The sequence below is a fragment of the Folsomia candida genome, unplaced genomic scaffold, assembly GCF_002217175.1.
Source record: "Folsomia candida strain VU population unplaced genomic scaffold, ASM221717v1 Fcan01_Sc008, whole genome shotgun sequence".
Lineage (NCBI taxonomy): Eukaryota > Metazoa > Arthropoda > Collembola > Entomobryomorpha > Isotomidae > Folsomia > Folsomia candida.
In genome coordinates this window covers 6,147,701-6,173,205 of record NW_019091200.1, presented here as the reverse complement: position 1 = coordinate 6,173,205, position 25,505 = coordinate 6,147,701, and the positions used below count along the sequence as shown (strand labels likewise).

The 25,505-nt window shown below is 38.2% G+C and overlaps 1 protein-coding gene across 1 annotated transcript; it reads left to right on the top strand.

Annotated features, from left to right (window-relative positions):
- Positions 1–1,327: 1,327 nt before the first annotated feature.
- On the top strand, positions 1,328–25,346 carry LOC110853596. The gene is made up of 7 exons (XM_022101881.2): positions 1,328–1,705; positions 14,423–15,385; positions 16,666–16,708; positions 17,204–17,539; positions 19,484–19,736; positions 20,082–20,135; positions 22,234–25,346. The coding sequence occupies exons 2-7, from the start codon at positions 15,222–15,224 to the stop codon at positions 23,922–23,924; spliced, it is 2,541 nt and encodes an 846-aa protein (XP_021957573.2). The 5' UTR covers positions 1,328–1,705; positions 14,423–15,221; the 3' UTR covers positions 23,925–25,346.
- Positions 25,347–25,505: the final 159 nt, after the last annotated feature.

Genomic DNA, 25,505 nt, shown 5'->3' with positions numbered 1-25,505 from the left:
CCATGACCACCAGGGTGCTTAAACTTTTTTGTTGTCCGTGGTTTCTCCTAAGGGGGTGGTGCAAGGATGAAAATTTTTATTCAAAAATTAAAAGTTGGGTAATTGCATGCACTATTGCCATGACAACCACCCAAATCCCTTGCAAAATTGCATACAATTCCCCAACTTTTAATTTTTGAATAAAAATTTTCATCCTGGTACCACCCCCTTAGGAGAAACCACGGACAACAAAAAAGTTTATGCACCCTGCATGACCACATTTGCGCTCGCCACATCCACTCAAAGTTGCCCAAAAAGGGAGAAAGTAGTGCTTTGACTCATTGAAATCCACGCCAAAAATCCAATTTTACTCGGATTTTGAAATTCTGAGTACCATTATACTCCCAGTATTTTCCAATACCCAGCAAGGTCAAAAATTGTTGCCTCATAACCTACTACAGGTGGGGCATCAATTTAAAGTCGGACCAGGGAAATAAGTATGCCAACATTATTCTAGATTTTTGTGACCCATACATAGGTCACCAGTAGGGTGTTGGTAGTCCTGACTCTGTGACCTTATGGGCTATAAAAATTACGTGAGCTAGTAATTCTATCAATAACAAAACTACACTACTTTGAACTTTCACTCATAAACTCATAAACCTAAAATTATTTATACTCATTTCCTTTCCAAATTGTTATCCAAATTGCACCACATTTTCCTCCACGTCAATCCCGCTACAAATCATATTATTACTCATTCCTCTCTATTTCCGGTTGAATGCAACCCCAAAATTTGTCATGTATCCACTCGGAAACAAATTCTTTGCGATTTTCATCTCTGCCATTTGAAAACGTGTCCTATGCATACTTTTTATCTCCACGATATATTTTGTGTACATAGAGAAGCAAAAAAGCGACGTGACAAAAGAGATCCTTTCCACAAAATATGCAGACTCATCAACAAATATCGTCTCTCAACCAAACCAATATATACCCAGCCTTGTTCCAGGGTGAAAGATTATGTACCCGTTTCTACTCCGGATAACTTTCTCTCCCTGGGAAGGAGAGAGACGGGCAGAATAAAATAAAACGGGTATTCCATCCCAAACTGGAGTTCAGTCTGATTCGATCCTTTTTACAGAGAGCAGGTATACAGTCGAAACGATACCCGGATCCGGGTGGGATAGAAATTCTTACCTTTTTTTCATGGGTAAAAACCGGGACAAAAAAATAGACAAAAAAATATTCAAAATTCGTTGACACAATTAAGTTTTTTAACAATTCTAATAAAATTGTGAGAGTGTAGAAATAATAATTTTAAAGAAATACTTATATGAAAATTTCTTCCTGTGAGAGTGATTTTGATTTTTTTTGTTATTCTTCTAAAAATAATTTTTACCTAAACTTCTGTTTTATGAAAAAAACTTACACGTGACATGTCATCATCATATGTGTAGCAAAAGAAAACTTGGAATTAAATGAAATCCTATTTCACCACCGCAAAACCGGCAACCGATAAAAAATCTTAAAGTAAAAGTTATCTTACTTTTTTCTTCTTGGTTCGTTGTGAAAAGTGAAAGTGACAAATAAACCGGGGCGAAATTTGTGGCAGTGAGTGAGAGAGAAAGTGACACAAATAAAAAGAAAGTAATGTACTTTTCTACTTTGTCAATCTTTACGGGATGTCTGCTTCTCGGGTTTGGATTTATACCATTTCCCAAAGGTAACAACAAAACAAAACAACTAAATCCGTTCGTTGTCTCAGATTCGCAATTCGTAGCCTTGTCCTTATTTTATTTTTTGCTGTACCAGAAGAACATGTGCGTTTTTTATGTGTGTAACTGCGGATTTTTCTTGCTGCATGTGTATCTTGTAAGTGGAAGTCTGTGTTTGATTACAGGAATATGTTTTGTGCAAATTTTTTGGCAATTTAAAGAATATATTTTTTCATTGTATAAATCTGTGATATTTTAAGCCTCTACTAATATCGTGTTGCAAACGAAAGTTGTTAGACGTCGTTTTTGTTATTTTCTACGAAAAATAAAAGACTAGTTTTATTCTATGTATATCAATCGATACGTTATTTTCTGCATTGTTTTTCGCAACACACACTTACTCCACGCATGAGTAAGATATGTGCACCGATTGATATAATTAATCTTATCTTCCTACTAATTTCACCAAACGTCCCCCAATTAAGAAAGCTTTGCCCAATTTCCCCACTTCCTCAACCATCCATCCACCTTTCGCTAAAATCCTTTCATTGCGAAACGCGCATTTCGCAATGAAACTCATTTTAATCCCGGATCTCATCCAGTCCACTTTCACCTGTCAATCTATCACTTATCTCTGCCTGCCATCGCATCTCCTCCTCCTCCCTTTCACCCCTCCGTGCCCTCCCGGTCTTTCAATTAACGTCACCCTCACTTAATTTAATTCCCTCCTCACCATTTATTTATTTATTGCTCATTTCCCCAATATTCTAATTAATCACGTCGTTATCACCTCCATAAAATGTGTAACACCTTCCATTACTCGTTACCAATTTTAAACCGATTTATTTATTACCCTCCCAAATACTTTAAATAATCCTATCTGATTCCAATTCCTGGCAATACGTTCCCTTGTGCTTTTCAGTTCTGAAATAATTGGAAAGTGGATTGCGCACAGAAACTTAGGGCAGAAGAGAATTAATAAAGCTTAAATATTTGATCCCATAAATAACTTTCTCTTTTCCCCTCGTCGGTCGGTCTCAAATAATCCAATATATTGCACCCAGAATAAATAGTGCTCAATAATCCGATATGTGTCCTTGTGTAGAGTGAAAGTAAGCAAATACAAATAAAAGGGGACCTCCAATTTTAAAAGTTGAGCGTCCAAATATAGTAATCCCACATCTAAAACCACCACCACCACCACCACTTTCACTTCCGGGTATTATACTAGTCGGCGTGTGTGTGTGTGTCTATGGGGATATTTCCTTCCGTCAAAGCGTACAGATACGGTACGTGCCATCGTTTAAGTCCAGGGGAAAGTTGGGGAAAACTATATGTACAGATAGATAGTGGAGGAAGAGCGATTAATAAAAGTCGTGCAACGGGAGAGAAAGTTTTGTGAAGAGATAACGAATGATGTATGATGTTCAAAAAGTAACTCTTGTCGGAATAATTAGTCTCCGTCCTCAAAAAAGAGAGGGTGGCGGGTAGGGAGAGAGAGAAAGTGAAAGGGAGATCGCATCTTTGTACAGGAAAAATGTGATAGGGTTTCGTAACCGTGGGTGGGGAAATGGTGCAAGTTTTGTTTTGTGATGGGAATTTTCGGGGATAGATATTTCGAAATTTTATTTCGTGGAAAGGTTGGATTTTAAAATTCAGGCTTCATTTTTTGAATGGGTTACGTGCCAATGTCGTTTTAAGTGTGTGCAAGTTTTATATAACATTTTTGGTAAAGGTTAAATTCAGTTAAGGTTAATTTTGGTTAACAATTATGACAAATTACTATTTATATTGTTTAGTTACGTTTGACAAATTACTTCTATTGGAATAATACCATAAAATATTTTTTTTTAAATTCCACAAAAAACTTTCTCCCCGTGAGAAACGGGGCTTATTTATTACGATTTTTCATACGCATTTAAAGAATATTCTAGTGGAAAATTGCTGAAACCCAATTTCATGCATTTTCGCCTTCTTTCCCTAATCAAGCGACACACTACCGCAAACAAAAGTTGGTAGGTTTCTTGCCTGACTGGTTAGTTAGTTTTATTTGGGGGCTAGTTTACTTATACGCGTCAACTTTTTCTCTCTCTCTGAGAGGCAGACGAGCCGAAAGGAAACAGACGCTTTTTACTTTCCCCCTGAATTTGGCTCCACCTTTTTTTACCATTAAAGAACAAAAAATGACAAATTTCACTTATTTCGAGAGAAAGCACAGTCTTTATTTAATTTAGAGAATAAAAAACAATAAATAATTTTTCCTTTCATTATGAAAGTGTAAATTGACCAAGGCGAAAGAAATGCTGAGATAAGTGGAGAAAGTTCTTTTTACTTCTTTCGCAGAGAAAGTTACTTCTGAGATAACTTTGTTACGTAATAATAATAATAATAATCCTTGTAATGTCAAGCTATGTGCTTTACGTGTTGAATTGATAGAGTGGAAGTTGGCGTGAAAGCCTCATTTCCATACAAAGTTGGCGAATTTGGTTAGAATTGAAATAGTAAAAGGGAGCTTGAGATTTTTTTATCGGAATGTTGAAATCTGGCGAGTTAGTTATCTCTCTCTTTGATTATTAGGTCGGTCATGGCCTCGAACCAAACAACCCAATTTTTCGCCACTTCCGGTCTATTTGTAAATCATGACGTCAAGTCTTAACATGAAAGTGGATGTCTTAACGCGTAGGTAAAAACAGCCCCCACGCAAACCCACGAGATCAATCAAATCCTGTTAATTTAGCCGTTTCGTTTGCAGACAAGGTTGTTTTATTGTATGAAATGAATGAAATGTGAGAAAGAATTTCTACTTTCTCTCACTCGAGGACAGATTTTGAATTTAATCTGGTTCAATACACGGCGTACTTATTTGTACTCGGTATTTTTGATTCTTTTGTAGAACATTTGTGCCGAAAAAAATAATATCGTTTGGATAAGCCGTACAAATATATAAGATAAAGTAAAATTATAACATATTTTTATTATGTTATAATTTTTAATAATTTAATTGTACCAATAATGCAATTAATTAGTTAGGTTTAAATGTGATTGTTAGTTTGGTTTCTGCAATGGATTCAATTTTATTGTCTGTGAAATTTATAAAACCAGAGAATTTGGCGTGCACAAAAATTCATCCAATTGAGCCCCGTATTTTGCACTTTATCCATCACTTCCTACACATATTTATGTACATACACATGTGCACATGAATGTACACATGTCGTGCAATATTTATTTAAATTCTCCACTGTACAAGATAATAATTCCTTCATCCTTCTCACAGTTTAGGCTAAGCCCAGCTTTAGCTTTGGCTTTGAGACTTTTCTCCAAAACCATTGTAATATTGATGTTACTTTTAGTCTACGGGTTGTTGGTTTGCCAGGCATGTTTGGTTAGTTGGTTGGGCTATGCATTCCCTGTTTTTGACAGGATTCTCATTCTCATCCTCACCCTTCCCTTCCTCCTCGTCCTTCGTAATCTGTCTAGTCGTGCGATCCGTGTTCTCGTGCATTTTGCTTTGTGGTGACGTCGTCCGAGCAAAGTCGTGACGAAAAATTGTATTAGAATGCTTTATATTGTTAGTGTTATCTGGTGGGATGTCGGGTTGGGGAGTGACATTTTCATATTATGGGCCACAGTCGGATCAGAAATTTTGGATCTGGAAGAAAAATCCAGGCACAAATGGTTTTTGAATTCTTTTGTAAAAATATTTGAGGTAAAAATTTGGTTATTTGAATAATTTTTGTGCCTATAGCTTCTTTTGTAGGAAGTTCATATTTTGAATGAAAAATCAGATTTATTTAACTTTGTGACCTAAAATTTTACGAAATTTGTATTATCAATTTATTTTAATTCATCTCAAACATAAATTAGTATTTTTTCATTTCTAAACTTGACTTGTTAAAATATACAACAATGAGCATTGTCTAAATCAATTTTTCCCTTATTGTTTTGTTTTGTCTCAATTTTTGCCAACTTTGAATAAAAATTTCCATCCCACTTTTCCTTTATCTCACAATTTCTACACATGTTTTTATTCTCCAGACTCACTAATAACACTACAATTTTACTTGCTCAAAGTGAAAAAATAACAATTTATGTGTCCTATTCCAACTCAAGAATTGTGCCTTTCACTTTATTTTATCCTCTCTCTCGCAAAGTTGGCCTTTCTCTTTCATTCATGATGGTGAAAGTTTAGACTTCCATTAGAAGATGAAAAATCTAGGGTAAAATAGTGCCCTACACAAGGAAGCAAAAGCAAGCTCTCTCTACTCTCGCTCTCCACAAAAACATTCCACGGAACTAGAATTCGTGACATTTTGCAACTTATTTCGCCAAAACTGCGTACCGGACTTTATACCAGAGTGGAGTAGAGTGGGTGGGTTAGTGAAAGTAGGTCTCACTCTCTCCGTCCTCGTGTTATGTTACCAGTGGTCTCTCCCTCTGCTAGTCCGTGGAGCCTAGTCAAATAAGTGACAGTGACACATTGGTCTTTTGTCTTTGGATGAATTATTCTCATTTGTTTTTCGGGGGGATAATAATGCCCCTTTGAATTGTATTGTTGTGTGTGCTGTGCATGGGATTCTGGGAGTGAAAGTCATCATCATACTCTGAAAGGGTGAAAGTAAAAGTGATATTTTTTTCGGGAACGCATTCTCTCCACTTTCACTTTCACACAATACGTATAGATTGAAAAAAAGAAGAAGTCGATCAAGATCCCCTTGTTAATCTCGTGATGAAAAAGAGATTAAGCCGCGTTCTCCCATTGATATCTGTGCGTTCTTCTTTTTTTCCCATGTTCGTGCCTGCCCTGGGAGAATGTAGGAGGAAAAGAAGAAGAAAGTTGAGCTGCAAATAATGTCCGATCTTCTCTACCGATTAGTGGAATGGTTTACGCTTATTTACTTATTACCAGTCCAGTCCAGTCTTCCCGGTTAAGATGGTGATGCGATGGGAGAAAGTAAAGAGAGAAAGAAAGAAAGTGAATTTAGAGGAAATAAGAAACTAAGCTGAAAGTAAACAACATACTCGAAGAGAGAAACATTATTTTCGGTGAAAATTCTGGTGAAAGTTTGCTTTCTCTTTCTCGCTCTCACTCTGCAAAATGAAGTTAGTTCCGGATAGATAGGTGGTACGTGCAATGTGTGGATTCGTGAGGAACTGAAACTGGGTTGGGACGAGATGTATGCATTATTTATTTTTAATGGGCTACCGACCTGTTCTCATGCCAATGCTTTCCCTGGAGAGAGAAAGGAGCAGGGAAAGCAGGCGAATCATCAGAAACAAACACCGGAGAGAGTTTAATGAAATTCGGGGAATATAAAGACAACCTCACTTTCACTTAGAATCACATTTAGGTTGCAAAGTTTTAGAAATACTTTCGCTTTTTTTTCTTCCTGTGAAAGAATTACCGTACTTAATAGATGGCTCGTTCGCTGGTTGCCGGTTTGGTGCGGTTCTTGGAATGGAGAAGACTTCTTTTGTCGGGATAGTCTAAGGATGAGTGGGTGGGTAGAATGGTTGGTTGGGTGGAAGTGTGAGAATGGTAATGTAATTGTGGTGGTGTTTATTTTATATAGTGTTGTTTTTTTGGTAGAATCGTGAAAATGAATGATTTGGTAAAAGTTGTTTTCAGTATTTAGAATACATGATGAGCAGATGCATTTTTGTTTTTTAAAATGTCCTGTTTTTCGCTGAGCTTCACCACCTTCCCCTCTCAGATCTTGATGTTTTTTGGATATGTTGTAGCATCCCATGACTGAACAACAACCCTGAAGTGGTTTGACTCCATGGTCACATTTGCGCCCGCCACACCCACTCAAAGGTGCCCAAAAAACTGTGAAAGTAGTGATTTCACTCATTAAAATCATCGCCAAAAATCCTATTTTACTCAGATTTTGAAGTTCCGTGTTCCATTATGCTCTCACATAGTTGGTTTCTTATATCCAACATCAAAGTCAACTATTTTGAAGATTATTTCGCAGGCATAATTGCGCTGTTTATTACTACAACTATGCTCATTGAGAATTTTAAATTTTAAGAGTAGTAAAATTTTAAAAAGTTTAGTTTGATGGTGGATATAAGAAACCAACGATCTGGGAGTATAATGGTGAAAGAAATTTCAAAATAAGAGTAAAATTAGATTTTTGGCATGGATTTGAGTGAGTGAAAGCTGGAGTGAAAGCATTTTTTGGGCAGCTTTGAGTGGGTGTGGTGGGCGCAAATGTGGTCATGGAGGAAAAAATACTTCAGGGTTTCAGTGCACTCATGGGAGACTACCACATGTCCAAAGGGCATCGAAATCGTTTACTGACAAGTACGGAAACACTCCTCCTCAAAGGTGCCCAAGAAAAGGAGAAAGAGTGCTTTCACTCATTCAAATTCACGTAATAAATCCAATTTCACTCGGATTTTAAAATTCCGTGTTCCAGATAGTTGTCTTCTTATATCCAACATCAAGCTAAACTTTTTGGAAATTTTTACTACTTTTAAATTTAAAATTCTCAATGAGCATTGTTGTAGTAATAAGCAACGCAAATTATGCCTGCGAAATAATCATCAAAAAAGTTTAGTTTATAAATAACCCTCTCGAATAAATAGATTTTATTAGCAGTTTTGCTGAAATACTTGTGTTTATTAGAATTCTGATAATACATATTTCACAAATTTAATCTCAATTAAAATTCATTCAACTACGCAACAACTGCAACAAAGATGCAAGGTTATTAACCAATATCCCATTTTTCAATCATCAATTTCTTCACTCGTTTATAATCTTACCCCATTCCTAAAAATAGACACCTTACATCATTCCATTTTACAAGCAAAATTAAGTTTCCCATCCCAGCACTCCCACCATTCTCCCTACCTTTCCTCTATCCCATTACTCCCTCCCAAATACAATATCCCACTCAATTCTGGGTAAACTAGGTTACACACATTTCCAGGAAGTCAACGAGATACACTTTAGCCTTTACACAATCATCTTACTTATACGCCTCCAAATCTTGCCTCCATTCCACTCTACATATCCAATTCGGGACTAATGAGGATTTGACGACTTTCTCCTCTCTCTCAACTTTCTCTGTCCACATTCCTCTCGCCTTCTTGTTCCTCCTCACGACGATATTTAAATCCACATCCGTTCCCTTCTTAAAGCGAAAGAATGAGGAAATGACTCCGTGTCGTGTAACGGGATCGATTTACATTTTATGATGACGAGACTGACGATTCACTCACTTTACTCTCGAGAGATTCAGAGCAACACACAACTCGATTGTTTTGCATGTTGTAGGCATAAAACACATCGTGTCATGATTCTCCATTAAATTCTGTGTTTCTCGTTCTCGTTAAATAAATCCGTGTTGGGTGTCACGCCTCATTTATTTGGAAACGTTGGTTGTTGGTCGGTGGCGGCGGTGGCGGCACACATTTCTGGAAAGTACGGTGCATTATTCGGGCACATTTAAACTAGTAGAGTGGAACGAAAACACTGATGACTTTTGTAATTAAATCGGCAAACGCGACACGGTTAGATTTTGTACAGATTAGATTTGGTTGGTGATTCGAGAATAGATTAGGGAAGGTGGGTGACTGGGAAAAGTTAAGTGAGGGGAAGTAAGAGGGGAAAAATTAGGTGGTGTGATATTAGCGAGAGTGGCAAGATTTTAATGCTTTTCGATTTATGGGGAAAGTTTCGAGAATATTGAATCAACACTGGGTTTATGAAGCATTTTAGCTTTTAGGGTTATTTTGTTGGGTGAAAATGTTACTTTTGGTGTTTTCAGGGGAAATGGAGGATGTGATAAGTGTGAGAGAATTTGTTATTTTATTTTTTACAGTAAGAATTATTTCGATTTTTGAAATTTCTTGTGAATCTTATATTTTATATCATACATTTTACACCGGACATATCTGAAGTTAGTAAAAAGGTCAAGTTAACACTTTTAATTTTGTAGATTTGACGTGGAAGTTATACAACAGGAAAATAATAAAATTAGCTCATTTTTTTGCTATTCGCACTTTAAAAGACAATTTTTTAAATTGCACTTTTGAATGATAAACAATTATCAACCTTTTTGGGACTAAATTGTAAAATAATTCAAACTACAACTCATATTCTAAATCATTATAATATATAACTTTCAAATACATGTATATTCGGCTAATTAAAGATTTAAAAAATATCAATTGCAGCACAAAACAACACTACCTTACCCAAATTTAAATCCCATGATTTTTACATTTACACACACTTTCCTCTCTTGAAATTAAGAAAAAACACGCAAACCATAAATACGCATTGCATTCCCTTCCCCCATTATTAACAAAAACACGAACAAAATTCTCCTAATTTTATCGTTTCCTGTCTCTCCTTCTAGATAATCATAACCCTTAAAAAATACTGCTTTCTCTCCTGTCTGCCTGCCTGCATTTTCCTCCCGACAAGTGCATTACACACATTACAATATCGATTCATTTTGATCAAACAAAGCCAAACAATGCCCACCGATCGTGGCATTATTACCCATCCAACAATCCTATATCTCCAGCTCGCTGTTGGTAATCACCCATAAATCTGACCTACGGGCTGCCTCGTGATAGCTTACTCTTCCTTCTCCTACAAGATCTGCATGCATGAAATGTTCCCTCCGTTCAAAACTGCGCTATGCTTGCTTAACGACTTTATCTACCCATCGATAGGATCGATTCGTGCCCCTAAAAAGAAAAGAAAACTGTAATCCCTTCACTTTAAGAGAGCAATAATATAATGATCTCCCTCGTCGTGGGTGTCCAGTCTGGGTCATAAACCTAGTCTGCATTTTACATCCTATTAAATTAATTTATTACTCTGTGTTTTATTTATTTATTTATTTATCTGATGGGAAATCGGAATCTTTATTCGAATTTTTATTTTACGCTGGGTTGCTTTCTTTTCCTCTTTTCCTACTTACTTACGAGAGTAAAGTTTATCTATTCTCGGAGCACAATTTACAGATCAGAGCTAAAAGTTAAGTTAAAGTGGTGGCTGGCTGGCTATGTGCTGGTTCCGTCTTAAGTAAGGGGAGGCTTAAATATAAAGTCGTAAAATGAAACTGTGGACAAACAGTGAGTAAGAAAGAAGAAGGAGTAACAACTTTGGGGCAGTGCCATTTTGAACGAGGAGGAATACAGGGTTCAATTTTTATGTGGGATTAAGTGCACTAAATGTGAGAAAAATTCGGGAATTCTGTCCCACCGAATTCTAAATGACGGAAAATTTCATGAAGTTTATTGTAAAGCATATTAAATTCTATTTTCTAGCTAATCCGACTAATCTCTCGCTAGATGGCTACACATTTTGCTAACTTTTGTCACGTATTTTTGCCCGAAATTCAAACAAATTACAAACCAAAATCTCCCATTTCTCCCGCCTCTGTTCGAAACACTTTTTCCCGCTCTCATATACTGCCCCGGAGTTAAACAACCCTGCCGTTTTAGTGATCACATATTCGCCTACAGATACATCTTTCTCTTTTAAGTAAGGGTTACTTTACTTTCTCTTTCTCTCTACTTTCACCATCCATGCTGAGTGAAGTATTGAGCAACCAATGTGTGGTATGAGATCCTTCTTATGTTGGTCCAGTTTTTTTGCTTTACGAGATCGTTCCACTGGACCTAAACTTAAAGGAAATGTGATGTTCACTCCATTGAGTTTCACGCATCGTTTCAGCTTCTCCCTTGCTTTGGACTCGAACGACTTTTCCTTCTCCCCTTTTCTCCGCACAAATGTGAATTGATCTAAAGTGGCGATTGGTGCAATTCTGCAATTTTGCAAACAACAAGCTATACACAAACGGAGAGAAAGTTGGTGGGATTTTTGTTATATTTTTATCTCTTAGATGAAAGAAAAGGGAGAATCGGAGGGAAAGGCTTTTTTCCACGTTTTATCAGATCCTAATCGCATCCTTCTCCTCAAACCGAACCGATTTATCGGGGATTTATATAAAGTGTGGATTTGTTCCTGGTCTGGTGTGGGTGCTGTAATCGGAGGAGAGATAAGTAGGGGTATGTATGTATGCCGGCGGGATTTTAATGGGATGCCGACGTCCCTAAGATTTTTGGGTTTATGTGGATATTTTTGCATCAATCACATCGTAGACATATGTATGTGCAGGATTGATGTGAATAAAAAAATTGGGATTATTTGTAATATTTTTAGAAAGATGCATTTTATAAATGTTTTTTGAGGAAAGCAATGAAAACAAACAAAACCTATATATATAGAAAACAAAGATAAATATTAGTTATATTTTATATTGGTAAAGGTTGGTATTAAATTTTATAAATAAATATCGGGATTTTGCATATACAAAATTTTAAATAAATAAATATCGAGACTTTGCCTATACAAAATTTTAAATAAATAAATATCGAGACTTTGCCTATACAAAATTTTAAATAAATAAATATCGAGACTTTGCCTATACAAAATTTTAAATAAATAAATATCGAGACTTTGCCTATACAAAATAAAAAAAATTAAAATAGACAAAGGTACTTATTTCCCAAATGATAGTTACGATTACAGCATTTTAGAACAACTACAAATGATTTTTTGAGGAATGCAACAAAAATAAAGATCTACCTGTAGTAGATAAATATTCATTGTATTTTAGATTCTAGAATAAATAATTATCGGGAGTTTGCTTCTACAAAATGTATACAAAATCTAACAAATTAATATCGACAAACAAATATTTCCCAAATGATAATTTCGATTGCGACATTTTCAAATATCATTTATTAACAATGATATTTATAAAACATTTCTGCTATTCATAAAAATATCTTTTGTGAACATGCAAGCGCACAGTATATAATTTTCATGCCGCAACATCGAAACATGAAAATCCATGCACGACAATCTACCCAGCAACTTTTCATAATACAAAAACTTGAACATAACTCAACTAAACAAATATTAGCACTTAAACTACACACTCAAAATTCCAGACTACACAAAAATTCACTTTCACATACATTTTCCCAAATAAATTAAAACACACCTTTACTACATACTTCTAACTGTACCTTTAAATATTCATACATTTTCATCTCCACACTTGTGACTTTCTCCCCTTTTCCACTCACTTTCTCCCCTTTTCACTTTTCAATCCAATTTACAAAGTAATCAAGAAATCAAAATATAGTTCCACCTCGACCCACCCTTCTCCTCGCCCTCGTCATCATCATGATGATGTCCACAGTGATTTCAATTCATTTCATGTTTGTACAGTCTCAGTCGAGACGAATATAATAGAAGGTCACCCCCTCCCTTTTGCTTCTACTTGCTCTTTTTGTAAAGTCTGGTCTGCTCTTTTATTTCCACTCCCTCACACTCCATTCACAGCCGAAATCCACCAGACCCTCGTCGTCATCATCACATTTTCTCCCTCCCCTTTCCCATAACCGCGATAAAGAGAAAGTTTCTTTTTTTCCTATTTTATCGATTTTGATGACAGGACGGAATAACTGCGTTTGGTTTTGTTACCGCTACTTCCACTTTCAACCTCCTGGTATCCCTGTCCCGAGTCGGGATAGGATTCTTTTTTTTGTTATTTCGTTCCGTTCGAGGAAAGTGTTTCGGATGAGGGATTCCGTCGCAGGGATGGAAATGGGAGAAAGTAAAGGCGGCCAGGTTTTGTGCGGCGGGGAGGAAAGGCATGCATGAAATGGGAGAAAATTGTGGGAAGATTGTGTTGCCAGTTGCGTTTTCAGAACGAGCAGATCGGATTCCAAAAGTGGTGTATTTCCTGTAATTATTGTTATGCAAAATAATTTGTTTTACGTGACTTCATATTTTAATGAAAAGTTGATTGTATTTTTTTTTACAAGATATGTGATTTTATATTATATCTAACGAAATGGAGAAAGCTGGGGTGCCTTTTTTCTCTCGTATACAAAATTCTTTTCATGAATTGGAGATGCATGGTTAAACCGAGTATATGATCGTTTTGTCCAGTTGTGTTTTACGTTTCATGCAATTTGTCCTACGACACAACCAATAGCAGTTCATGCAAAGTAGTATTACCACTTGTGGTATTTTTTTAATACCATAATTGGTGTAAAAAAGTTAGGGGGTTGGGTGCGAGCCTGAGATAAAATTAACTGTAACTTTTGAACCACTAAATATTTGTCTTTGAAATTTTGATCAAATGAGGGCCGAAAAAATGTGACAATCGTGACCATCTCAGAGTTCAGATACACTATAAACATCTTATACGAAAAATCAAGAAAAGTGAGGTCGTGGGGGTTAAGAAATTCGTAGAATTTACCAAATATATACATAACTGGGGCTTGTATATTATAATCAGATTAATGCATGCGTCGCGCGAAACTTATTCAACTTGCAGAAAAATTAGATAATCTATATCGTGCCACAAAAACGACTCTAGTTTTCAGAAACCCTGCCAACTCTGTGGTTCCGTTAGATCGAAAACTCTGTAGCCACCGTAAGCTTGCTTGTCGATATGCCACCACCGCCACGACCACCAGCTCCACTTTTATTTCCTCTTTTTTAAGAAATTATTACAACATATTCTTTTACCCATTTCTTCTTATTCGCTTCTTATTTTTTTGATTTCTTTGAAGCTTTGCTGCAAGAATTCTGTGAACTCGCTCCACCAAAAAAACAGCCACATCCACAACTACTCCGTCATGATGATAATATTCTTTCATTTCTTTTCCAGTTATTCCTCCTCCTAACTGACTCCCAGAAGAGAAAGTAAGTAAGTAAGCAAAGAGCCTCCCGGCGCAGGAAGAAAAGGTGGCCTTGCGGAAAATGAAGTAAAAGGTGGAGAACGTGATTGGAAAGCAAGCCAGTTTTTTGAACTAGTTATATAAAAACCAAAAGAACTTGGAATCAAGGGTCAAACGGAGACGGAGAGAAGAAGAACAAGTCAAAGTCGTTTCATTTTCGTTGTGAATAAGGAAGTAAAGTAAAGTGTGGTGGAGAAAGTGCCCCGAATTCTTACCTAATCCGACCTAAGCTGGCCAAAGCTACTACCACTTCTGCTGGAGGACAGGCTAGAGAGAAAGCGAGAGATGATGATACGTGATTCTTATCATTTCCACATGAAACCAGACCAGAAGAGAAAGCTATTCACTTGAGCCCAACCCGTAGCCAGCCGTAGGGGAGAGAAAGCACGAAAAGAGAATGCAGTCATGGAACAAAGCGGGGAGAAGTGGACCGAAAATGACAAATTTACTGGAGACTCTCCCTTTCAAAACGGCATTGAACTAATATAGATACCGAACTTTGTCTGTTCTCTCTTTGCGACCAAACCGGATCAAGAATTTGTCCCATCGCCAATAAAATAAAATAATAATCCCAAATGGAACCAAGTGAATAAAACCTAAATGAAAGACAAAGAGAAAATAAATTGACCGGAATTAAATAATAACTGCGCCTGCAGAGAGAAAGTGGGCAAAATAATGGACTTGTTATTAGTTTGCAAATGTGAATAAACAAGTATTATTCCTACAAATATGGTCTGCAAGGCTGACCACCATCCACTCTCACTTCCCGCATTCACCCTCCTCTTGATTGGTGTGGTGATGATACTTTCACTCGGGTCCTGCACCGATGGGTGTCCTTCGGACTGCATCTGCAAGTGGAAAGGGGGAAAGCAGTTCGTCGAGTGTGTTTCCAGGCAAGCTAGTTTTTATTATTAGGTAACTTCAGGCTACTTTATGGCGACACTTTGTCCATCTGCACCGATGCCTTGCTCGGAAAAACAACGAGAGCTAGTTAGTAGAGCTAGCTAGGAAAACTAGCTAGGAAAGCTAGCTAGGAAGACTACCTAGGAGGGCTAACTAAGAAAACTAGTTCTAAAGCTAACCTAACCTAACCTAGCTAGGAACTCTAGCTAGGAAATCTAGCTAGGAAATCTAGCTAGGAAGCTAGGTAGGAAGCTAGGAAAACTAGCTAGAAGAGCTAGCTAGCAAAACTAGCTAGAAGAGCTAGCTAGCAAAACTAGCTAGCAAAACTAGCTAGAAGAGCTAGCTAGCAAAACTAGCTACGAAATCTAGCTAGGACAACTAGCTAAAAAAACCTAATTTGCTTTCTAAGGAGGAGAGGTTGTGTACTATCAACTCTCGGATCTCGATGCCCTTTTGGATATGTTGTAGTGTCCCATGAATGAACAAGAACCCCAAAGTGGTTTGATGCCATCGCCACATTTGCGCCCGCCACACCCACTCAAAGGTGCCCAAAAATCGCTTTCACTCCAGCTTTCACTCATTCAAAACCACGCCAAAAATCCTATTTTACTCTGATTCGGAAATTTCTTTCACCATTATACTCCCAGATAGTTGTTCTCTTATATCAAACAGCATACTCAACTTTTTTGGTGATTATTTCGCAGGCATAATTTGCTTTGTTGATTACTACAACAATGCTCATTCAGAATTTTAAATTTTAAAAATGCGAAAAATTTCGAAAAATTGAGTTTGATGTTGGATATAAGAGAACAACTTCCTATGAGTATTATGGTGAAAGAAATTTCCGAATCGGAGTAAAATTGGATTTTTAGCGTGGTTTTGAATGAGTGAAAGCTGAAGTGAAAGCGTTTTTTGGGCACCTTTGAGTGGGTGTGTCGGGCGCAAATGTGGCGATGGCATCAAACCACTTTGGGGTTCTTGTTCATTCATGGGACACTACAATATATCCAAAAGGGCATCGAGATCCATGAGTTGACAGTACACTACCTCCCCTCCCCTCCTTAGCCTTATAAACGCATATTTAGTGTTTTGTTACAATTATTTGTTATTATATCTTCAATTATTTCCAAACCTTTGATGTTAGACCGACCCCGTAAAATAAATAAATATCTAAATTCAATGTCATCATTAAGGGATTAAGTAGCTTTGAGAAAGTGGGTGTGCTTCTGTCTGTGCTAAATCTCATGTGTATGTTGGAACTGTTTTGCAGGAACTTTCGTACGTTTCCACCCAAAATCGACCCGGGTACTCAGGTACGTAACGTAACGTAATATCCCAATTTTACTATACAAGGTAGAAAGGACTACGACTCTGTGTGTGTATGCGCTACCCGGATGGGTAAGGTGCCAAATAAATGCTGGTCTGGTTTCTGCCTCACTGGCTTTATTCAGAGAGGGAGAAAGTAAAGTGAAAGTTGGCGGAGAGAAATTTCCAAAGTGAATGCACTATAGGTAAAGGTTTTCACTTTGATGATCAAATCGAGTCGTATTGTGTCTTGCAATATTGCGGACAGGGTTTCCTTTCCATGCAAGAAATGTATTTCAGAAATTTAAAATATTTTACCAAAGTCTAACATCACACAATCTGGCAACCCTACATGCATCCACTTGAGGAGCCGCATTTTCTCCACTTGCTTTTTCTAAGAAAATTTAGCCTGGGAAATTTTTTTCCCTTCTGAAATCTACTTTCTCTTCCTTTTTTCGTCTCTCTGAAGCGAAACACTAAACGCTTTTTCCTTTCTCTTACAGGTGTTGGACATGAGTGGAAATTCCTTCGAAACCCTCCCGCCCGACCACTTTATGCGCAATGGGCTTATAAATTTACAAAAAATCTTTTTATCAAAGTGTCGCCTGAGTCATATCAATTCTCGAGCGTTTCGCGGACTCAGCAATTTGGTCGAGTTGGATTTAACGGGTAATCTGTTGAGAGACGTACCCACCTCGGCGTTTCCGGACATGACGGGATTGATGCGGCTCGTGTTGAGTGGAAACCCTATTGCGATCCTGGGCAAGAGAGCATTTCTCATGTTGGAGTCGTTAACGAGCCTTGAGCTCAGTTCGGCAGGATTGGAACTGATTGAACAGGTAAGTTGATAATTTTACCTTGTTTGGCAGGAATGTGAACGTACCTGAGCAGCGTGATACCGGCTTTTTGAGGTTGAACTACTCAGCCAAAGTAAAGTAAAATCGTGACGAAACTAAACAAAAATGCCTACATCTGGTGAAAATTACATCATAATACCCAGTATTTTACGGTGAAATAAAGTCCTGGCTAATGTTCGTAAACGTAACTCCACAGCCAGACTTCAGTGAAAGTACACCCATACCCATTTCTGGTTAAATTAGCTAAAGCACATCCACTCCTACCACTTATAATCCCAGCAGCATCTTAATAATGCTTACTCCCTTCCAAACTAGCCAGCCCGTCAACCTGCTACAGCCATCCGACTGGTATTATTTTAATACCCTGTTTATTTCACAATTCGATTAAACAAGCTTTTATCATCACAAAATCATCAACACAGAAGAACCTGGGACGAACCAAATCTGCACAAAAGCTGTCTTGTCTTTCACTCTAGTCCGCTTTCTCTCTCTCTCCTTCTCTCCCTCCGTTTCGCATAATAATCGACATTATCATTCCCTTCTGGATTGGATTTTCTCTCTCTCCTGTCAATTCCATCCAGAAAGAGAAAGCTAGCAGACAGACAGAGATAGACACAAAGTCTTCTCTCTTCACTTTCCCCTGGTTTTGTCCCGTCTCCGTCTCAAGATTTCCTTTCCTTGGTTGTCTTGACACTTTCCCTCTCTCTCTCCATCACTAACTTGGATGGAGAATATCTCGGTATTGAATCAAGCACTAGTGCACGAAAACCAAACCTTTCTCCCAACTTTCTCTCTCCTCCATGGAAGTGAGGAGATTTCGATTGGTTGTTCCTTCCCATTTCTAAAAGTTCAAATAAATCCAGACTCGACCTCAAATCAATACTACTCACTCCTCGCCTACTATGTAGTGACACGACTTTCTCTCCACAACCATTCCTTGTAATAATAATGGGGTAGAGAGAAAGTAAACCGCTATGGGGAGAAAGACCCACGATTATTTTCTTAACTCCATCATTCCAAATCTTCTTGGCAGTAGTAGCAGGAGGAGGAGGAGGAGGAGAGGAAATGGGCCGAAAACCCAATCCCAGGAATCAGTGTCACTTTCTCCAAGTGGACAATGCCCACCGTAATTCCTACCACTAGTCGACCAGTTATTATTACGATGTTGGAAATCTCTCTCCAGTACTTTCTCCAGTTCGTTTCATTTATTTAACTTATCAGCTTGACTCAATCCTTTCCGGTCCCTTTGTTGATTGCGATTTCAAAAGCGGTGAAAGTTAAAACCAACCGTGATGCGTGATAGATCGAATCGATTTCTTGGCCTGGGATGAAATGGTATGAAGGGAGATAAGCTTAGGGAAATAAAGAGGATGTCGCGTGATAAGACGACTGTCGACATTTTATAATAAAATAGAGTGGGATGATACATAATGTTAGTTCCGGTCGGTTGAGGGATTTGACTTGACTTTCCTTTCGTTTTGTTTAAGGAAACGTGTAGTCTAACGTGCGCATCGTGGGTGGATGTATCAAGGGAATTATTACGTATTTATTTCCATTCAATTACTAGTGGAATAAAAAATGCAAGTCTAGCCAGAAACTTGACTTGGCGCTTGTCATATTTCCTCCAGGCATGCCGTCGACCTATATTTGTTTCTTTTATTATGTTGTATAAGGAGGAGAGAAAGTAGAATGAAAGTCGCGAAAAAGCTTCTTTTACTTGGTCTGCTGTCTTCAGTTGGGCGAAGAGTTACGTGATTTCACCTCTCCTTGATGTGGGCATAGACGAAATTGTTGCGTAGGGAAAGTAGAGTGAAAGTTTGCTAGTCTAAAATGAAACGTCTTGCTAAGAAAGTTGTGGTATTGTTGCTGTCTCGACTTTCTCCAGGTGAAAGTTTTCTAATATTTTTGATCCTGACTTAATTCCAGGGCGCTTTTGAAGGACTTCAATCCCTAGAATGGCTTAAATTAGATGGAAACCGGTTAAAATCCATCAAAGGTTTGTCCATTCTTCCCCTCTCACTTAAAGGATTTTCTCTCGAAGACAACCCTTGGGAGTGTGACTGTCATCTCCTTGAACTCCGTCTCTGGCTGAGTGACCGCAATGTGGCATCCTCCGCCGAACCAAGATGCAATGGACCCGATAGATTGGAGAATGTCACGATTAAATCCCTACCTCAAGGTAGTCAACGTTAATAATTTATTTACTGCTGTGCAAATAATTGATCTCCATGTTTCGACACATTTTTACGATAGGGAACTAGGAATTAGAATTAACTACTGTATAAACTCGAATAGTTGCCGTGTTCAAATAGTAGCCGTGTCCCTCTTCATAATTTTATAAATAGTGACCTTGCTCAAACAGCACTCTTATTCAAATATTTAATAGCTCGGGACCTTTTGTAAATAAGAGCCCCGATTATATACTACATATTTTAGCTTTTAATTCATATTTCTATTATTAGAGACAACCTGCAACAAAAAATAAAATAAAAATGTAACTATTTTTTTGTATTGAATTTTCCAGAAGCATTGGCTTGCCTGCCGCAACTTTCACCGACAACAATGTTCCAGAAAATTGGTGAGTTTGCAAATTCGGAATTAAATTAGTGCCGGATGAAAGTCCACAAAGTGAGAGAAACTCGACCTTAAGCTGGGCGAGTTTCTGGGGTGCAGTTGTAAATAAATAAATAAATATATAAATAAATAAGAACCCAGCAAAACAGGCTGACGGGTGAAATATGTGACACCCCCAAAACCAAAAGTACTTTCTCCTCCATCCACTTTCTGATTCAAACACCATATGTTTCAAATGGATGATAGGGCTGAAAAGACGAAGACAAATGGGGAGATTGCGGCGTGGTGATGCAATTCGATAGTGCCAGTGGAGAGATTTCTCTCTTGCTTCTCTGGTTTCCCTTTCATTTCTTTTCCTAGAAATGTACTATTTACTCGACCCCATCACTTTCATTATCACTCACATCCATCTATCCAATATCTACAAATAAAGGGAACGACCGGTTGGACCGTGCCCTCATCAAATCGAGTGGTTAGTTTTCTCCTTCCCGTCTTATTATCTCGACTCGAGAAGTAGGAAGAGAAAGTAGAAAGTGCACAAAGTTAAAATTGAAGAAAGTAACACGAGAGTCACAAGCCGTACTTAATTTCTTCCCTGTTTTGCCACTGGTACATATTATTTTGTTTTAAATTCGTAAAGTGAAGTAGCATTGAAAGTAGTTAAAGTTTACTTTCCCTTACATGTCCATCCTCTCTCAGATTAGGGTCGGGTGTCATTCCAGGCAAATTAGATTTTGCATTTATGCTTGCTTTCTCAAACTGCTCCAGGCTGTTGTGCCCACCACAAGTCGACGTAGGTGACTGTGGAGCTGGGACTTTCTCCAGGATGAAGTGAACCTTGGAATAGAATCATATTATTTCTCCTCATGTAATGTTTCTCTCTCTCTCGCTCGCTCTACCCGAGTTAAATTTTCAGACTTTCTTCCCCGGTGAATGTTCCCTGTTTGACATTAATGTAAGCAAGAGGCCGTGTAGGGTCATTCAATTGAAAAGTTGGAACTTTTTAAAGCCCAACTTTCACCATGCTTTCTCCAACTTTCTCATCTTCTCAGCACTTTCTCCCTTTTTAAATCGAGACTACTTTCTCTCGTGCTTATGTCCCATTCCGAGACTTTTCAGCAAAACGAGACATGCACATGCACACCGCCGCACATATAGCGGATAATTCTCCCACTTTTTGTGCAAAAGTATGGATGGCATCATCAATCTCGAGCTATCTCTCTGCATGTCGGAGGAAAATTTCTTCGTTAATAATAAAAACCATTTCGTAACCCAACATGTGACTCTGGACCGGAATTTAAATTCCAGATTGGATTTGATATTAAGTACTTTGCAATTTTTTTAAGGGGGAGAAAGTACGGATAAAACGATGCGATGCCGGCTGAGTGGATGATGTGAATTGGCTGAAACTTTCTCTCCGTTATAATAAAATGGGTGGTGTAGTAGAGTCCAACTACATACTAGACACTACTACTTGTGTTGTAATGTTAACTTAACGTCGTTTAGATTTCTAACGTAGTCTAGGCTCATTTCTTGCATGATAATGACCCAATAATTTGTACCAACTTTCTCTTTCGGGACTTTCTCGACTCCATTAGTGGGTTTGCCTTCTTGGGTTTTTAGCTTTTCAGAAAGTGTGGTGTGGGGAGAGGAGAGAATTTTTTATGCAATTTACAACATTAAGATGGGATCTTCTAAGGAGAAACAGTCATTACCATTACGCCTCACCTCTCTACTCTTGGAGGAAAGATGAGACTCATTCTTATTCAATTTCTTTTTCACTTTTTTTACGAGTACGGACCCACTAGTTATTATTATATGCTTTCTCTTTCGCTTAAAAAGAGGAGGAGAAAGTTTTCCTCCTTCAAAGGCGTTGCGTGCCAGATAAGTCACTCCTTATTATTATTAAGGCTTGCGACGTGATGAAAGTGAAAGTATGAAAAGTCGACGTCGTCGTCGTCCTCCTCCTCGTATTAGTTTATGTGGCAGAGAAACTTTGAATTTTCCCTCTCGCCAAAGTAATTATAAAGGTGGTGGTGGTGGTGGTAGTGGTGATGATACTAATTAAAATAGTAAATATCTTCTCCTCTATTTCATTCCAGGTGAAGGAAAGAACGTGTCCCTACTGTGCAAAGTGGTATCCGTGCCGGAATCCAGTTTAGAGTGGCTATTTAATGGCTCCCCGCTAACAAACTCGTCCCTTAATTTGCTAGTTGAGACTACTTCGGCATACCCTTCCGGCTACTCGTCACCTTTAACGTCGTCCTCAATCGCGGCCACGACTCCGGTCGAGAAAAAGAGCGAACTTCTCATCTTAAACGCTACCCTGGAAGAAAACGGAACCTTTCTCTGCCTCGCAAAAAATCCGGCGGGGTCGGCCTCTGCCAACTTTACGCTTCGCGTCCTTACAAAATATGACCCTTCTGACCCCTCAGGTAGCGGGGGTGGAGGGGACTACTCTTACCTGTCAGGGTTGGGACAGCTGCCCCAACTCGTGTCAAACTACCCGAACCTTTTCATTATTGGATTAAGCACTGTGGCAGTGATTGGCCTGGTCTTAATCTTGTCCACGTTATCCTTTGTTCTGTGTAAATGTACAAACTTTCTATGGGGAAAATCCTCCTCTTCAGCCCGTCGACGGGGAGGAGAACGTTCCTCCTCCAGTAAGAATATGAAACATAGTGAAAGTGGCGAAAGTGGTGGGAACGACGTATTGGGAAAGTTGGACCGGGGCGGGATACTTAGTTTGAGTGATGCCTCGACATTAACGACATCCGCTACTACGAAGAGTTCTAATGGTGGGTCGGTATTTTTATTAAGTTCCGCCGATTCCAATTCCAACCCGGACTTGATCGAGGGGGCGGTTGCGGGGTCGAAGCGGGGCGATGGGGATGGCTTGGACTCTACCATTTATAACCAGCAGCATCAATACCACCACCCCCACTATCCCAGTGAGGGAGGAATTTATTACACAACACAGATAAATAATCCGCCCAGTAATAACAGTCCTTCTGCTACGATAGTACCTAATTCAAATCCTTCCTCCCTCCTGCATACTACTAGTCGGGGTAATACGACCACTAACTTTGGCACGCTACCCCGCTCTCTTCAAAACCCAAGGTCCTCGCCGTCCTGGCCAATCATGGAGTTCAACGGGTTACCCCCACCCCCCGGCCCCGTGTCCTATGTGGGTCTCCCTTCATCTAGCTATGATCTCTCAAAATACCCCAAAGAATACATCAGCCCAGGGGCTAGCTTTCCCTCGAATAATTACGACCCCCAGGAGTACACCGTGTACACGACGACCCTCGAAGGGACCGACCCTTACCAAATCTATCATCATCCACCACATCAACAAATGTATCTACCCCACGTACACCACCACCCTCACAGCAACAACACCGTCCCTCAAGAATACGTAGTAAATCCTGTAACTTGCTCGTGTGGGCCTATCCTGGAGGGAAACGAGACTGAAGATGCTAATGATCCTGTAGAAACAACGTGTCCCCCAACGACAACAGTAGCCCCCCCAAAAACGAAGACTGCCTCGACCTCCACCCCGTTAAGAACGTCAAGCGAAAGACTGAATTGTAACGGATTATCATCATCATCATCAACATCATCCTCCTCGAAGAGGAACGGACCCGTGGTAACGACCAGCAGCAGGAATAATAAAAATGAGGTTGCCGGGCAAACATTAACCTCATCGTTACAGCAACAAAATCATGGGCAAATTAATGAAAGTCCGGACGAAGGTTATGAAGATGGAGGGGCGGAAGGGACAGAGATCTAGAGAGCGTCTAGATTGTGCAATAATTTTTACACGGATTTAGAATCTTTACTACTTTCTCTTTTTTCTTTATGTGCTCGAAAAAGAGAAAGACAAAATGTTCCTACGTGACTTGACTGAGGTTCAACTACTGCTGGACAAGTATGAAAGCGAGAGAGAGAGACGAACCAACAACAAATACGAACATTGAGATGGGATGAAAAAAATAGAGAAAAACAGTAGTACCGGAGAGGACGGAGAAAGTAAGCACACAAATAATACTTGGAGCAAGAAGCAAACAAAAGCAATACTTTATTCTTCTTTTCATGTTACAAATCTTATAATTCTATACAGTTAGTTATGTTAGGGGAAAAAATATACGAAAAACGAGTATAAAACGTGAGCAAAAATAAGACTTGACACTTTATCTGGCTGGGTGCATGGCAGTGCAAAAAATAATAGTGTAAAAAATACACAAATTTCATAAAAAATAACTTTCGCTTATACATAAACATTTATACGAAAAGGAAGAAAGTAAAAACTACTTACATAAATTATTCAATCCTAACGATAATTACGATAAGAAATAATAATCGTTATATAATAATAATACTAATAATAATAATAATACAATATGTTTTAAACAAAAAATGGCGAAACTCTGCCAAGAAAAAGTGATAACTTTCACTTCACCAAAAGAAGTATACTACCACTCCCAAACCCCAATAAATAAATAAAATTACTTTTACCTCGAGAAATGAAATGAACAATCATTCGACTAATAAGTAATTTAATCCTAGCGTAAGAAAATAACGAGGAGAAAGTTACGAAATAGATAGTTTCTAAAATACTCGTTAAATTTTAAGCCCTGTGTTCCCACTCGTTTTATTTTCTCTTTTTGTAATCAAGCAAGGAATGAAATGATTACTGGGACGACGGCTTTTCTCATTATTTTCGCCTTTCTTCTACTTTCTCTTTACTCTTGTTTGTCGTCATCAAGTCATTTCTGCTCTTTTTCTTCTACTTCTTTTCCAGCTTGGTCTTCTTACCCAAGTAATTACTCCTATTTACCATTGCGGTGTTAGCTTTATGAGATGGCAGCGTAATTATTATTGTTGTTGTTCGTTCCTTGTTATTGTAAGTAATATCACTCACTGTACTAACTGTTTGTTTTCTGTAAAGAGTTTAGTCCAAGAGAGACGAAATAAGTAATGCTTGCTTTCTCTTGGTTTCGTTTTCCTGCGCTAAACAAATATTGTACCAGAAACGAGTAGTCATTGTTATTATTAATAGGTTTGATTATAGTGGTTTAGTTTCTTTATTTATCGTTGCTGCGGGTAATGATATGGGGATAAGTGTGTAATATAATTAATGGTTGTAATTATAATTGTTGTATTAATTATGGAGTTTAATGATGGAGTGGAATAAAGAAGATGGAGAAAGATATATAATTATATGAAATTGGCTTAATTTATTGTTGCATTTTGGAGAGCATTTTTCTGTAGAGTTGAAATTTTATGTATTTTTCCAGTTTTAAGTTTGTTTTTCGAAATTTGAGATGGTTACATTTCGAAAAATATCAGTAAATTGAAGTATGGTTTGTGC